The sequence below is a fragment of the Panulirus ornatus genome, chromosome 12, assembly GCF_036320965.1.
Source record: "Panulirus ornatus isolate Po-2019 chromosome 12, ASM3632096v1, whole genome shotgun sequence".
Taxonomy (NCBI): Eukaryota; Metazoa; Arthropoda; class Malacostraca; order Decapoda; family Palinuridae; genus Panulirus; species Panulirus ornatus.
In genome coordinates this window covers 25,922,029-25,938,137 of record NC_092235.1, presented here as the reverse complement: position 1 = coordinate 25,938,137, position 16,109 = coordinate 25,922,029, and the positions used below count along the sequence as shown (strand labels likewise).

At 36.5% G+C, this 16,109-nt stretch overlaps 1 protein-coding gene across 9 annotated transcripts in view; it reads left to right on the top strand.

Moving 5' to 3' along the window:
- Fancl (E3 ubiquitin-protein ligase Fancl) overlaps nt 1–12,726 on the top strand; it is a 242,763-nt gene extending 230,037 nt beyond the window's left edge. For 4 of the 9 annotated variants that reach the window (XM_071667588.1, XM_071667589.1, XM_071667591.1 and 1 more), the window contains 10 exons: nt 1,736–1,838; nt 2,281–2,400; nt 4,802–4,858; nt 6,225–6,376; nt 7,753–7,867; nt 8,307–8,460; nt 10,026–10,150; nt 11,106–11,315; nt 11,516–11,587; nt 12,644–12,726. In XM_071667588.1, coding sequence (XP_071523689.1) covers nt 1,736–1,838; nt 2,281–2,400; nt 4,802–4,858; nt 6,225–6,376; nt 7,753–7,867; nt 8,307–8,460; nt 10,026–10,150; nt 11,106–11,315; nt 11,516–11,587; nt 12,644–12,670 — 1,135 coding nt within the window. In that variant the 3' untranslated portion in view covers nt 12,671–12,726. Of the gene's footprint in view, nt 1–256; nt 600–654; nt 699–1,735; nt 1,839–1,873; nt 2,145–2,280; nt 2,401–4,801; nt 4,859–6,224; nt 6,377–7,752; nt 7,868–8,306; nt 8,461–10,025; nt 10,151–11,105; nt 11,316–11,515; nt 11,588–12,643 lie in introns of those variants that run through there. The other 5 variants (XM_071667595.1, XM_071667594.1, XM_071667593.1 and 2 more) reach the window with 5 other exon arrangements.
- The last annotated feature ends 3,383 nt before the right edge of the window (nt 12,727–16,109 follow it).

Below are 16,109 nucleotides of genomic sequence, written 5' to 3'. Positions count from 1 at the left end.
TTTATACTATTTCTGTCTTAAACTTGTACATAAGAAACTGTTAAAGAATGATACATATATAACTTTTGGAATAACCATTTCCGCTACATTAGTTGTCATAATTCATAAAAATACCATCAGAGCCGAAAAAGCCTACATGGTAACCTACCCATTCTTTATTTTCTGGCATATAGACATAAGGATTTGTTGGAAGAATTTCAGTTAACACTGAGGGAATTAGATGCACTAAGAGAGAGAGAGAGAGAGAGAGAGAGAGAGAGAGAGAGAGAGAGAGAGAGAGAGAGAGAGAGAGAGAGAGAGAGAGAGAGACGTCCAGGCAACTGGAGGCTGTGTTCATTGAGCCTCACTAGAAACTCAACAACATAATTTTTGTCACAGTCACACAGAAGAATGTGCATCCATCAGCAGTCAATGGGCTCTCGGCAAACTACATACCAAAAGACATAATCTAAGCGATCGTCCTCGACCTACACACGTATACAGTTATCCTTTTTTTTTTTTTTTAAGTAATGAAACCTAAATGTAAGATATGATTACTGTGGAAAGCATATATTTACTGCCTTCTTGTCACTGAGTTACCTCTGAGAGCTGTAAATAAGGTACAATAGTATAGTAATGCCTAATTATAACTATTAAATATAATAGTTTTCCATAGTCAAGTAGGATTCAATGTGGATAATACATTTAGACAAGACCAGGTAGGCATGAATGGACAAATGCCTTTATACTTGATAGTAGGGAGGGATATGAATATCAGGGACATTGTGCTTATAACATGAAACGTGCATAAAATATGTTATATAAGCTATGATTAACATTAATTTTTATGGTCCATAAAATGTAACATCAAAGAAAGCAAAATTTAGGTTGGGGTGGGGGTAGCATCTGTGAAGGTTGAAATTAATGATATTGTTGCATTGTAATCCTGTAGAATATTATGATTATCCCATATTGTCATTGTTAAAGTCAAACTATAACGACGACATTGCCATTCACTGTGTCATGCCACTGTATTAATGTTTGCTGCAATTTGATCATGGACTCTGCAGAGTGAAGAATGCACCTTAAACTGGTTTATTCGCTGAACAAATTCAGTTGCACACAATTACATGCAATGTTTAAAAACTGGATGTAAATTAGATGTATCATTTTTTACAAACAAAGTAAAGAAATAATTCAAATTTCAGCTATTAGGGGATGTTACAGTGAGCTTTTCGAGTGTTCTGCTGATATATGCAAGTGTTTCATTACTTGTACAAAATTTGATCCCTTTTATTCCTTGATCTTTGTAGCCCTTTTCTCACTAATAATTTATTACCAAACGATTAAAAAAAAGTCATTCCAATCACACTTCCTTGGTCTTATTTTCTACAATAAATCTCACCATTCTGTACAAGTCTACTTTCAGTTAGGTTGTACCACTAAATTACAACTTTATTCAAATAATATGGTTGATATTTTCTTCTCCTTGCCAATGTAATACTGAAGTTATTAACATTTCCCTCTGAAGAGTTAATTCTTACCCCAGGGGATGAAAAATTAGGATAGGAGATAGAATACGAAGACAAATTTTCATGGAAAATTGAGGCAGTCAGACATGTCTTAGGATTGGACCCCTTTTTCCTGTCTTTGTTTTATTGTGTTCATTTTCCATGTCTGTTTACCAAAGTATCCTCAAGGAGATGCTAAATAAAAGCTTGAGAGAATGTGTATCTAATGAACTTTTGTTCTACAGATATGGAATGGAAGTATCTGACCTTTATGCAAAATTCCCACTTCTCTGCTCATCAGGACCCTCAAAGTCACCACAAGCATTCCATGGTTTTATCAAAATTGGGGTAAGGCTGGCTTTAGTTACTGCAATATCTAGCAAGAAATCTATGAAAATTCGAGAACGTATTATTAATAATATTGAAAACATGTCTGCTGAGAAGTTCAACAAAACAAACAGCTCATTTATATATTGAACGCTGAAGATGAAATACAAACTATCACTTACCATATTTGGCTCATTTTTGCATGAGAGATTGCAAGAATATAAAGTGAGTACATGTAGACTGTAGGGAAAATAAGTAATTAAATACAAATACTACCGTTTTGAAAAAAGCACCATTTTATCAGAAGCCACTACAAATGAAACACAGGTCTGTTGTATAGCGAGAGAAATGTATTAATAGCTTTGAAACACTGACATAAGTCTGTTGTATATGGAGTGAGAAATGTATTAATGGCTTGTGAAACATTGAACTTTACCCTTTATGTATTGCACGATGCTTACAGGATGTTGATCACGAGGTATATCTGAAGACCCCACACTTCCCAGCTTTGAAGGGAATGACTCTTAGCACTGATACTCAGCTCTCCTGCATTGTCAACAGCTGCCAGCTACAGTTACTTGAGGTACCCATAAATATTTTATAACATATTAAAGAAGAGAGAGAGAGAGAGAGAGAGAGAGAGAGAGAGAGAGAGAGAGAGAGAGAGAGAGAGAGAGAGAGAGAGAGGTGCTAAAAAAGAGTGATCTTGGAAAACAGGCCTTTGCACAGATCCAAAAGTGATGGAGTAAGGAATAGCATAGGGTGATATGATGAACTTGTTTGAAGAAGAAGTGGTTTTGTCATCTATTTAGATTTTGCAAAGATATTCAAGGAAAGTCCAACATCAAAGAGTACTACCAAAAGTCACATTGTGTAGACAGGTTAGTACCGGTGGTTAGAAAACTGGATGACTGTGTATGAGCAAAGAGTAGTGATTAAAAGACAGGTTTCAGAATGGTTATATTCAAGAAGCAGTTGGCTGCAGGGATCATTCTTGGGACTAGTTCTCTTTCTCATATATATATATATATATATATATATATATATATATATATATATATATATATATATATATATATGGATGGGGTTGTTAGGGAGGTAAATGCAAGAGTCCTGGAAAGAGGGGCAAGTATGAAGTCTGTTGGGGATGAGAGAGCTTGGGAAGTGAGTCAGTTGTTGTTCGCTGATGATACAGCGCTGGTGGCTGATTCATGTGAGAAACTGCAGAAGCTGGTGACTGAGTTTGGTAAAGTGTGTGGAAGAAGAAAGTTAAGAGTAAATGTGAATAAGAGCAAGGTTATTAGGTACAGTAGGGGTGAGGGTCAAGTCAATTGGGAGGTGAGTTTGAATGGAGAAAAACTGGAGGAAGTGAAGTGTTTTAGATATCTGGGAGTGGATCTGTCAGCGGATGGAACCATGGAAGCGGAAGTGGATCATAGGGTGGGGGAGGGGGCGAAAATTTTGGGAGCCTTGAAAAATGTGTGGAAGTCGAGAACATTATCTCGGAAAGCAAAAATGGGTATGTTTGAAGGAATAGTGGTTCCAACAATATTGTATGGTTGCGAGGCGTGGGCTATGGATAGAGATGTGCGCAGGAGGATGGATGTGCTGGAAATGAGATGTTTGAGGACAATGTGTGGTGTGAGGTGGTTTGATCGAGTAAGTAACGTAAGGGTAAGAGAGATGTGTGGAAATAAAAAGAGCGTGGTTGAGAGAGCAGAAGAGGGTGTTTTGAAATGGTTTGGGCACATGGAGAGAATGAGTGAGGAAAGATTGACCAAGAGGATATATGTGTCGGAGGTGGAGGGAACGAGGAGAAGAGGGAGACCAAATTGGAGGTGGAAAGATGGAGTGAAAAAGATTTTGTGTGATTGGGGCCTGAACATGCAGGAGGGTGAAAGGAGGGCAAGGAATAGAGCGAATTGGAGCGATGTGGTATACAGGGGTTGACGTGCTGTCAGTGGATTGAATCAAGGCATGTGAAGCGTCTGGGGTAAACCATGGAAGGCTGTGCCTGGGGATAGGGGAGAAAGAATACTTCCCACGTATTCCCTGTGTGTCGTAGTAGGCGACTAAAAGGGAAGGGAGCGGGGGGCTGGAAATCCTCCCCTCTCGTTTTTTTTTAATTTTCCAAAAGAAGGGACAGAGAAGGGGGCCAGGTGAGGATATTCCCTCAAAGGTCCAGTCCTCTGTTCTTAATGCAACCTCGCTAATGCGGGACATGGTGAATAGTATGAAAGAAAGAAAAGATATATATATATATATATATATATATATATATAATATATATATATATATATATATATATATATGAGCAACATGCTTTGCATTTGCAGAAAATCAAAATTTTCAGATGATATGAAGGCAGGAAATATAGATAAAACAGAAGTTGAACCTCTTCAGCGGCAAGCTGACTTCTGCATACTAATGGACTAAGCTCACAGATAACAAGCAAACTACCAAGTTGATTCTTGGACTGAAAAGTAAATCCATGACAACTGGTTAAACGACTTACACTTATTCATCTTAGCAAAGAAAAGGTTAAAAGATGATTTTTATTCAGGTAATCAAATTATCAAAAGGTTTTGATAGCCTTGATCTAAGCAGTTATTTTTCTAACTTCGCTTGTGGTAATGGACATAAACTTAAGGGCATATTTTTTATTTTGGATGAGAAAAAGTACCCTTTCTTGGAGAGCATTGCTAACAAATGATATGATTTACCAGTTAGAGTAATTGAAAGAAACACTAAAGATTTGTTTAAGAATAAACTTGATAAACATTTAAAGTCCACATCTGACATTATTTGAGCTTTCTTAGTTCCATATGAAGTTTACAGTTCATAGGTGAATGTAAGGAGATATGTTTTCTGTTTGTTGGCAATATGTGAAAATTTGCTGTTTTTGGCTGTTATGAGAAAATATATTACATATAGACATAAGTTTACAATTAGTTTGCATAGACTAATGATGCCATAATTTTCAGGTAGAGGAAAAATGTAGCACCATCCTGGATTACCTGTTAAAATTCCAGCAAATATGTGTAAGTTTTTGCTGTTTTAACATGTCATTACATTTAGAAAGGGTGTTTCCCCTGTGTGAATATTCAGGAATGTGTCCTTTAATGGAGGTGAAGGTCTGTTTGAAATGCATTTCCTTTGAAACAAAGAAAAGCCACAGGACATATCATTTACAGGGATTTAAAATATTATCATTACTTCATGTCATTTGTCTGAAAGCCACTTTTCTTCCTCCATCTCTTCCTCTGCCCTTTTCTTTCCTAATTTTTTTTTTACATCTTCTTCATCTTATATTCTGTTCTTGATCATGTTTTCAACTCCCTGTCCTTCCTCCCTTTCTATGCCTTTATAACCCATAGGTCCAGTGATTTCTCCTGCCCTTCCATCCCTTTTTGAAAAACCATTTGATCATTCCAGACTGCAACAAGTCCTAGGCAGTCACAAGCGATCAGAGAATATGCGCAAAAGGTTACTCAGTCCCATCTCAACTCTGTGTCATGATATAAAAAGCCTGGATAAGTTGCTCTGTATTCAGTCCACTGAACAAGCATCTACTGGTTATCAGCTATACGCAGTAATTTTGTCTTACTTGTACTGATGGCAGAAAAAAAAATTTTCTTTCTGTCTTAACATCTTATCCACACTGCTGTTATTATCATGACTGAAATGTCACCAATACAACTACAATATGACCACCATAATTTTTCTTTTTTGGGAGGGCATTGCATGAACATTCTCTTATCAGATATTATGTATTTACTTATTATACTTTGCACACTCTTGAATTTTGTAAATGATCGGTATGCCCAGGAAGGTTGGGAAGCTGCTAACAAAATATAAGTGTAAGATTGATTACAATTTTGACTTAGTCAAATGAGTACAGAGCACATTTCTTTTCATAATTTAAATCCTCAGCAATGCAATCAGATCACAGGCTTATTTGCCCATTCACAAAATGTTCAATATATCATTACATTATTGTACAAAACTAATAGTGTTTTAGATTTCTATATACACGTGTATCTTTTGCATTGACTCATGCTTCAAAGTGAGATAATTTTTGCAAATTCGTCATGGTTATTCTAATATCTCAGTTCATTTATTCATATTGATACATGCTTTGCACCCTTATCTCCTCACTTGGTTCTTCCACTTGCCCTTAACCTTTCCAAAACTAAATTCATTATTCTTACAAATACACAAGTGCTTTGGTTTTCTAATACTGATAAACAGTTTTCATGATTGTTTCAGAATAATTGTTCATCTTCCACCATATTTCTTAGTCTACCTACAGGTAGACTTAGAAATACGGTGGAAGATGAACTAAATCATTCTGATGAACTATCTTCATCTACATTGTTTTTGATATTATTTTTCTCACTTCTATAGAGCTCAAGATCTAAAGAAGAACAGTTAGTTGAAGATCTGTCAATGCTCCAAAATTCGTTCTTTAAGTGCCTCCTCTCACACCTTGAGGATATTGGTTGGTCAAGAGTCACTCAGGTATCTTCAGATTTCTCAGCAATCTCCCTTGAGACCAGGTGTGGTATCTTTACCTCTATTAAGATTCTTATCAAGGTTATAAAACTGCAGCATCAGCACAATTCTTTCAACCACCTGGGAGTTGTTGATAGACATTAAGATTCTGTGATAACAATGAAGTGTTAAAAATAGTATTAATTTTATGCAGCTTGCAGAGCAGGACCTTATTCTAATTTGTAATACTATGAGAGAAATGGAAAGCAGCTATCATCAGTGATTGGAACTCAAATAATGTACTTGTGACCCATTTTTTGTGAGAACACACTTGTTTTACTTTGTTCTTTTTGTTCAGTATTATCGTTAATGATGACCAACAAACTGTATATATATAAGCACAATGCATTGGTAAAAATTTGGTTGGGGAAGGTCCTCAGGGTGATGGGACCTTTGTAATAATGTGAGAAACATTGGAAATGCAGCATTAAATGAGCAACTTTCTGTTTTTCAGAATACAACCTGGTATTACACTGTGATCTATCCATTTGAAAAAAATAAGCATCTTTTTTCACATTCACTTTCAGAATCCTCCTCGTACATGCACCATCAGATTGGCTCACCATTTAGACCAGTTTTTATTCTGCTTTAGCCACAGCATCTGCATACAGCTGCTGTAGCACCTTCTGTTCTGCTTCATCCACTATGCTCTCACTTCATGTAATGCCCTATCCATGAAACACTGAATAACAATGGTGACATCACAGAAAATAGATGCATTCCTGCATTTGTTTCAAACCTCTCAATCATACCACCACTTACTCTCACACATATGCTGATTCCAGTATAAAAACTTTAAATGTCTTTAGAAGATTCCATGAACACTGTACAGAGTAAGAAATCTCCTGAGAGCTTTCCTGTACTCTTTATCATATGCCTTTTATGATTAAGGTTGTAAATTTGGTTTACCTGTTCCCTAATTAGACAGTGGCTTAGTGGCTTATTAGACAGCTTCAAGACTACTGAGTGTCATTGATAGGGAAATAATGCTTAAACTTACACTGATTTACTGAATGAGAAAAATAAATAGTATATTTAAAGAATGGGAAATAGGATATGGCTGGTAGAAAGATTGACCACGAACATTCTTAGCCTTAATGGTGTCAACTTTCAGCATGAAAATGTTTGGTATGACTCTTCCTAAACACAGCTAATAAACATTTCAAACATGCTGTTCTTTAGCGTTAATTTGCACCACATGTAAATGGCAGTAAGAACATAAGGCTAAAGGTACTCGATGGATTTTAAAGGATAATGAACAAATGGTGACAGCTTGCTGGAGACTGAACACATTGTCCAAATGTCAAGTAACTAGGCTTGATCTGACTTTTTTAAAGCTCTGCAGCTCTTGAAATCCAGCTTATGCTTGTTTAATTTTCAGAGACAAGAAAGGTCGATCTCACACTCTTAGAGTGAAAGTTGGGGCTGGATATCCTCAGGAAGAACCGATAGTTGAAACTGACCTGCCAGTTGATCTTAAATTCTCTTGGAATTCTGTAAGTTTCATCATAAGTGATTTTATTCTTGTTATGAATAAGGACAGATGTATGTATAGTTATTTAAATGTATAAACAAAAAGTGATTTAACAGCACCTCTCACTTTTAGATGCACTTAGTGTACACTGTCTGGATACTTTGCCCCTTTTTTGAATTATAACATGGTATGTCATTATTACCTTCCAAAGGGTACAAAGAAAGATGTTTTATGAGGTATTTTTTAAAGTATAAAGACATGAAATGATCAAGGTGAGCCATGGAACAGTCTTTGAGACTTGACTGAAGCTGATAGTTTCTAGTTTTGGTGCATGACAGCTAATTGGACATATGCTAATGAAGCTATCGATCATTTGTTCCTGATGACGCTACCTCTCTAAAGTGAAACAAAAAAGATATAATTCCATTATCTGTTTTATGGTATTTGCTTTTGATCCCCAGGTTGCTGGACTGTCATGCATAATAAGTGCTTGGGAGGAACAACTGACAGATTTACAGCAGTTCTGGGACGTCTTAGATGAGCTCGATGGATCTGTGCTTGTGCTGGATCCCCCAAATCCTGCACGGAGACACACCACACGCAGAATTTTGCTCAGTGAGAATCTTTTACCAAAAAACATTGGTTGTCTATGGTGTCATACCATTCATGACCTATTGTCCTTTGCATTATTATGTACTGCATATTTTCTTTGCCTAACAATTATCTAGGCAAACTAGTGCTTTTAGCCCATGTCCTGAGCTTGATTGGACAAAAGACTGCATGAAAAGTTGTAATTAAGATATGGGTTCTTAACCACAGATAGCAATTGCTTGTTGGTAGTTACCCAACTCAGTAATTACTCTGTTATCTTTGGCAGGATGGAAATTGTTGACTGGTGTGGTGATATACCTTTGGGAAAATATCTTATAGTTGATTGAGAAGGTTGTAATGGCAGCATGGGATTCATAAAAAGGGAAAATGGCTATACTCAAGAACACTGCCAGGAACAATTCCTTTTATTCAGTGAGAAGTATCTCAAGTTTCATCTTTGAAAGTCATTAAGGTGTACTCTGTTGTTGATTTTTTACAGTGGCAGCAAGTTTTCTGTCATTCTTTTGGTGCTAAACTGTTTCGTACTATGCTCTCAAAGGTTATTAACCGTATCTGAAATGCTGCGTAAAGGGACAGCAAAGACCATATATATACTGTGTCTATTATATTTAGCCTCCAGTAGGTATATTAGTAATGTCTGTTTCTTATCAGGAAGGTTTTGGAGCAGACATATCAATATATAAGTTTTATTAAACACCATAAATTATAACATAAAATGTAATAGCGAGTCTTGATTATTTTCTTAACAGATTCGTCTGGTCTTTAATACTAACCTAGGGTATATTAACGACTGTCCTTACTGAGAGATTAACTGTAGCCACCTTGAATAATTACAACCTGAGTATTATTTTGGTTGTATTTCTTCTCTTCAAATATTTTGGGTGTTTTTATAGGGGAAATCATTAACACTAAATCTTACTGTCAACTGCAAGGACACTGGCATCTTTAGCTCACTGTCAATCTCATTTCTAAGTCTATACAGCAAAAATGGAAAAAAATTATGCTTTCCGTCCATCAGTGGATGTTTGCTATATTATATATGTATTGTAAGGGTAATCACAAACATACAATCGTTAGCAGTTTTTGGGTCACTGCATATTATTATATGGGAGATTTTCCAGGAATCATTTACTTCTTCAAGCCCTGGATTTGGCTAGGAGCTTTTTTATCTTTAACTTTCCCTATATTAGATCAGAAATAAGTCTTTCCAAGATCAAAACCCATTATTTTCATCTTCCTATGTTGATATCATCAGAGCATGAAATATGTTCTGTATAGTAAGCAAATGAAAGATGCATATTTGAATTTTGTTGTTATATACATCACAGACTTCAAATATTTAATGCATATAATAATTTTGAATTTATATACAATTCAGGGTGTTATTAAAATATTATGTATGGAAATATGCTAAGGAGAGGGACATAACTTTATGGATAATGATGTAAACATTCCTGACAAAAAATGCTTTAACTGGAAGACTAACCATGATGCTAATTAATAAGAAATAAAATCTGAATATAAAAAATTATATGTCTCAAATTTATACTTTTTGTGTATATCCATAGGTAATCATGTCAGTGTCCAGATGACAGTATCTGTGGCTCACCCCAACAGCTTGCCACAGTGTCACCTTCTTGGAGCCTCTCGCCTTACTGCTCCTCTTAATACTCTTCTCACTGATAAATATGAAGTAAGTCACATCTTTCTTTAAGGCTGTATTATTCTCTTTAGCATAAGTTGAATTACCAGTAACTTAACTATTTTTTGTCTTTTAAGCTGAGAACATGCCCACTTTTCAAAAACACTTGCTTTGACCTTGTTATTGTTTGAAAGTAAGAATTTTTCAGTATTTAATTTATAATATGCTATACAATTTCACATTCTGACTTATCTTTGTCAGATTTTTTCTAGGATGCACATTGCTGCTTTAAAGATCGCTTGGGCTTGCATCACTTGAGTTATAAATGAGCTATGCCCTTAACAATTAGGAGATTTAAGAATCCATGAATATAAATATCTGATAATGGACTGTTGCTCAATACTGCCCATAGTGGATGCTCTTGTTTTATACAGACAGTGGCTAGTGCCAAGGGTACTTCACTCTCACCATTATGCGTAGAATGTTGTTGCATTGTACTGTTTTGATTTATTCTTCAGTATATACTCATCAGGTTGTGCACTATACTCTTGCAGTGCGATACAATTCATTCCTGTACATGTATTCTCTGCCTGAATTAGCTTATTCAGCACTCATAAGATGTTGGCCTGTACCATTTTAGATTTATGGTACTAATGAAAATTAAGACTTCCCTAGTTCAGTCTTTGAATGGTCATGAACACTACAGGATCTTGAATGCTGATGATTCCACTGTATGCCTTATTTTAAATCAGATATACAGGGAAAATATAAACCACCTGTAATCCCTGGGAGCAAGCTATATGCACACTAAAAACCGAATGTGATCTACTTATTTTAAACTTAATCACTAATAATTCTTCTCTCCAGATAAATAGTGAATAATACAGTTGGCACTTACTATCTCAGGATCAGAGTCATATGAGTTCATATCTTATAGATGTTACATTTTGTTGAACTCTGTGTTCTCAAGGTATATGCATGCTTATATTCTGAAGCTTTATTCTAGGAATGGGACCCTGAACGTAGTATTGTGAGCAACTTGGAAGCAATCCTTGGTGTTAATGTAGTTAAATCCAGGGCTGCAGGTACTGGAGGAGAGGCAGAGGAATGGAGTGCTGAGTGTGCTGTGTGTTACTGTCTTCACTTAGAAGATTCCTTGCCAGATCTAACATGTGACCACTGCTCTCAGGCCTTTCATGTACCATGTTTGTATGAGGTTTGTATTTATCACTTTCAACCATGCAAATCAAATATTTTGGTAATACGTTTTTGTATTACAGAAAGCCATTAGTATGTTTAGTTTTTGTGTATAGTACTTAAATATGCTTTCTTTGTGCAGATTCTTGATATAATAGTTATCTCATTCAAAGATATTATTGCAAACTGTATGATTTGGATTTACTTTGCCTTTTACAGTGGCTGTGTGGTCTTACAAATAGCCGACAAAGTATGAATGTCATCTTTGGAGAGTGTCCGTACTGCACCCAGGTATGGCTATATCTTTTAGATAAGGATATGCAAACCAGAAAACTGTAGGATCACTTGAATGTATTATATATCCTGTATACCTTTACTCTTCTACCCAAGGATCACTTTCTGTGGGGCTCCCATAGCAGTCAGGCAGCTGACCACATCCAATGGGCAAGTCCATAGACTGAGATATGTGGTGATGCTGTTTTCGCATCTGTGCTCGGTGAATATTGGACAATTAAAGATTAAGTGTTCAGTGTGAAATTTGCTTTTTGGACAGATTGGAATTCACATTTTATCCTTACTTGGATATTGGTGGCTGGTTGTGGACTGGTTTGGATAGGAAGGGTCTTGTGCTTTTGAAAGGAACAAGATATCTATTGGATAGAAATGAGTACAATTTTATCAAGGACCTTCTTTTTCCAAAGTAGTTCAACATTTCCTTGCTCCTGCATATAGTGCAACTTCAAAGCTGCAGGAGCTCCATTTTAAGGGGTCCTGGGGTTGCCTCTCTCACCTAAGCAAAGTAGCATTAGGAATTGATTAACAGCAGCCTCCTTTGCATGCATCTGCCCTCTAGCTGTCATATGTATTGTTCTGAAGCCACCCACATCTGTACCCCCACAGACTGACTATTCAGTGTGTATTAAGTGCTTCATATACTTCAGTTCAGCTCAGCAACAGCATATGACCTCCTTCCCACTTACATTACACTGATACAGTTCATTTGATCCCATGCATGCCTCCATTCTCCTGGATGTTTAGGCTCCAAACCCTGAGCTTATTTCATTACATTCTTCCATCTCCTTGTCCTCCCCTTCCTCCATCCACATCTGACCCTATGAGTCAGTCTTTTCATCGTTCATACTCTTCATGTGTCCAGACCATATAAGGACACCTTGGTCAGTTCTCTAAGTCATATTCAGTTTGTATATAAATTTCTTCTTATTAATACTTTAAAAAAAATTAATGAAAAATCTTTTAGGGTGAGTTTTTAATAGAATGCATTTATATCAAGAATACATTTATTTACTGGCATGTGTTTATTGATATGTTTATTTATCTGTCTTTCAGTTGATATCTTGCAAGGTGCCAGCCTGACAGTCATGGAGACTATACTGTTTATAGAAAAATAAAGTTTAGTGTTTGTCTTTCAATTAACTTTTTATTTCCATGCTGTGAATATCCTAAAATTAATGCAATAAAATATGTTTTGTGTATCAATTGTAAAAGGGAAAAGATGTTCAGGAATATATGTATTTCTAAAATTTTTTCTGATACAGTATTACAAAGGCTGCAGATAGAACTTCACAGCTAATCAGCTTGAGAGAGGAGAGGAACTAATCTTTACCAATCTATGAGATTCAAGTGGGGTTTTAATAAAGTATGAAGCTAACTTCAGAGAATGTAAAATAAAACTAGAATGTGATAAATAAAAACTAGAAAATAATTTCGTCCAAATACCCAGACAATATGTAGTTATGAAGATTGTGATATGTTGAGAAAGCAACAAAATTCTTTACAAAAGCCAAGATATATGATAACAACATCTCTTGTTTCTCTGCATTTGATGTGTCTTCCTATAATTTAGCCAGATAGTTTATACAAAGCCACAATCCCTCTACCTTTCCACAACTTTCTCCATCCAGGTATCCAACTTAAACAGATAATCCTGAACTATCCTGCCACCGTACTATGTACCTTTACAATATTTTTACTTTTCTGTCATTATATTCATATGTCCATATTATTAATACTCTATTTTATCATTTATCCTGACAGCTGTTCCTACTAGAAACTGTATTTCTTATATGTTCACTCACCATTTTGTCCTTTTCTCTGACAATGGAAAAACTCCAACTCAGCAACAAGTTCATTCACCTCTACTATATGAGTTATCTTACTTATTCTACATTAGTCATTTTTACTTCTGTTTTTCTTTATTCCCTACTTTATTCGCCATTTTCCATCTTAGCAAAGTAGCACCAAAGACAATTACTCAGATTTAAATGTATCCCCGTAGTTAGAGCTTTTAAGAAAAAAAAAAAAAGCTTTATTGCCGATAGTCCACAGACACAATACTGATTCAAAAATTCTTAAAGGGCCGGTGATTGGGAGGGAGATGTCACCAAACTATGTACAGTATAAAGAAAAGTTACTCCCATGTCTGAATGACAGTCAACACAGACGGACGGATGTTATGGTCTGTATACCTGTGGACCCATCACTATATCCACGACACAACAGCATTATTTTAAGTCCAAGAATTCTTACGTAAAAAAACATGTAAAAACATTTAACACCGTCACACAAGAATAATTTCCCTTTGAGTTACAGGTAATGAAGAAGAGCCATTACCTTCCCACTAATCTGACAGTACAAGCTAATGAGATAAGAGTTTTGAATTCCAGGGGAGGTACGGTGGGCTGAGAGCACACACAGATGGGACTGATAGCCAAGCTAAACTACCGTTCAGAGACGCCGAAGGCTAGCAGACCTTACATCGCACTCTCTAGTAACTGGCTAGGCTTCTAATGTCAGTGCAAGGACCAGGAAAGATTAGCTACTTGTGTTAGTTTACTCCTACAGCTGCAAAAGACCGATCGGACTATACCAAGTGATTCTGCATAACAGTGACAGGAAATAAAAGTTTGGGACGTGAGTTTTGACCTGTTGGATTCTCCAACTCTTTGAACGTATACAGCAGGTCTACCCGAGTGTCCCTATGCGATAATTCAGTCCAATACAACCACTACATGACAGAGGGGGTGCGAGTAGGGTATTGATCACACACAGGGTGAAGGTAAAATCACCCAACTTGAGTCGAGCATAAAACCTAAGCAACACAATTCTGTTCCTCATTGGGCCATTACAGCCATCGGCTGACGTCCTTAGCTCTTCTGTCAACGTCAATTCACAACAGATAATGTCCGATAGTGTCATGACGTGTCATTTTTTTCTGCACCATCTCCCGGAGAGTGAGCCATTAGCCGGGAGGATGGAGCGGCCAGCCAGCCTGGACATGATTGTGTGGTGTCAAACCGCGAGGCGTCTCGCCCTCACCCTGCCTCCCTCACTCCCTTCTCGTCTGTGTAACAACCTATGGTCGTCCATAGAGTGTCTTTTACTGATACAAGCAAACAGATAGTTATGTCCATCTGAACTAACTATCCAATCAAGGACGCCATCAGCAGTGTCCCCCACCCTTAGCGGTCACAAGATAATACACGAGTCAATGGCTCTTGAAGTAGGCCCATCGGCCTAAGAACTGTAAATTGTTTCGTCAGATTACTGAGAGAGAGAGAGAGAGAGAGAGAGAGAGAGAGAGAGAGAGAGAGAGAGAGAGAGAGAGAGAGAGAGAGAGTTATTTCCTAACAAAGTACCATAGCTGCTGTGAAGATGAGTATTTCCTCACTTCCCCTCGACGCTGCCATTCAATTGGCAAGAAACAGGCAGGATACGAGGCGTAGTGTGGTGGGGACTCCTAACCATTCTCTTAAGGGATACAGGATATTATGAGACATACGAACTAATTCTGGGAGGGTATTCCATACCCCACTTACAAGTTTCTTTTCAATTACTATTTTACAGATACCATATTTACATAAAGAAATCTGACTACGAACGTTATCTTCTCCTCGCAACTTTAAAGCCATTCTCGGACTTTCTGTCCAACCAGATGACCTTCACTCACTAGCGTAACAGGAACTTCTTCAAAGGTGAATATCATATCAATCGAGAGGAAATAACACACTTGTCTTAGAAGTACACACCGACATTCTTGTAACGGTTAAGGGACTTATTACCCAAACCTTTTCTGATATCATTTGTGTGTGAATTAAGTCCCTTTCGTTTATAAGCCATTTTCCTTTGATTCCGTTAATATATCGTGATATCTATATGAAATTTATGGCGAAGAGTAATAGGAACGTGAAATTCGTTAAGTGAAAGCATAAAACTATTTTCATACTGAAAGAGAAACTATGATTCAACCTTACAAAACGAATCAGAAAACAAAACTTCACAAAGAGAATTAGCCCCATTTTCCTTATGACTAAAATTACCATTGAAAACGTTGAAAAGCCACCAAAGAAAACAAAATAAGGATATACCTAACTATTTTAAGTACGTAGGTCTGGCTGCTTCTTATGTAGCTTTAATAACATTACTTTGTATATATATATATATATATATATATATATATATATATATATATATATATATATATATAAACCAGGAGAGACCAATTATATACTTGGAAATCAGTATAATACATAACCAATTATAAATCTATATACTACATAAGAAATTAAACAATTAGATGACTAACTTATATACAAATAGCGAATCTGAACACCATTCAGAACACCTAATATGTAGTAAGAGAACAAAGCTTGCTTAACAGTTATTTAGAACTGCGCAGAACACGTCTTGTGAGTTACGCGTTATCAAGGTTATGTGCGAGATGAAGAGATTGTATGTCTGTGGGCTGAAAGCCAGCAGCCCACGTGTGTGTGCGTGTGTGTGTGTGTGTGTGTGT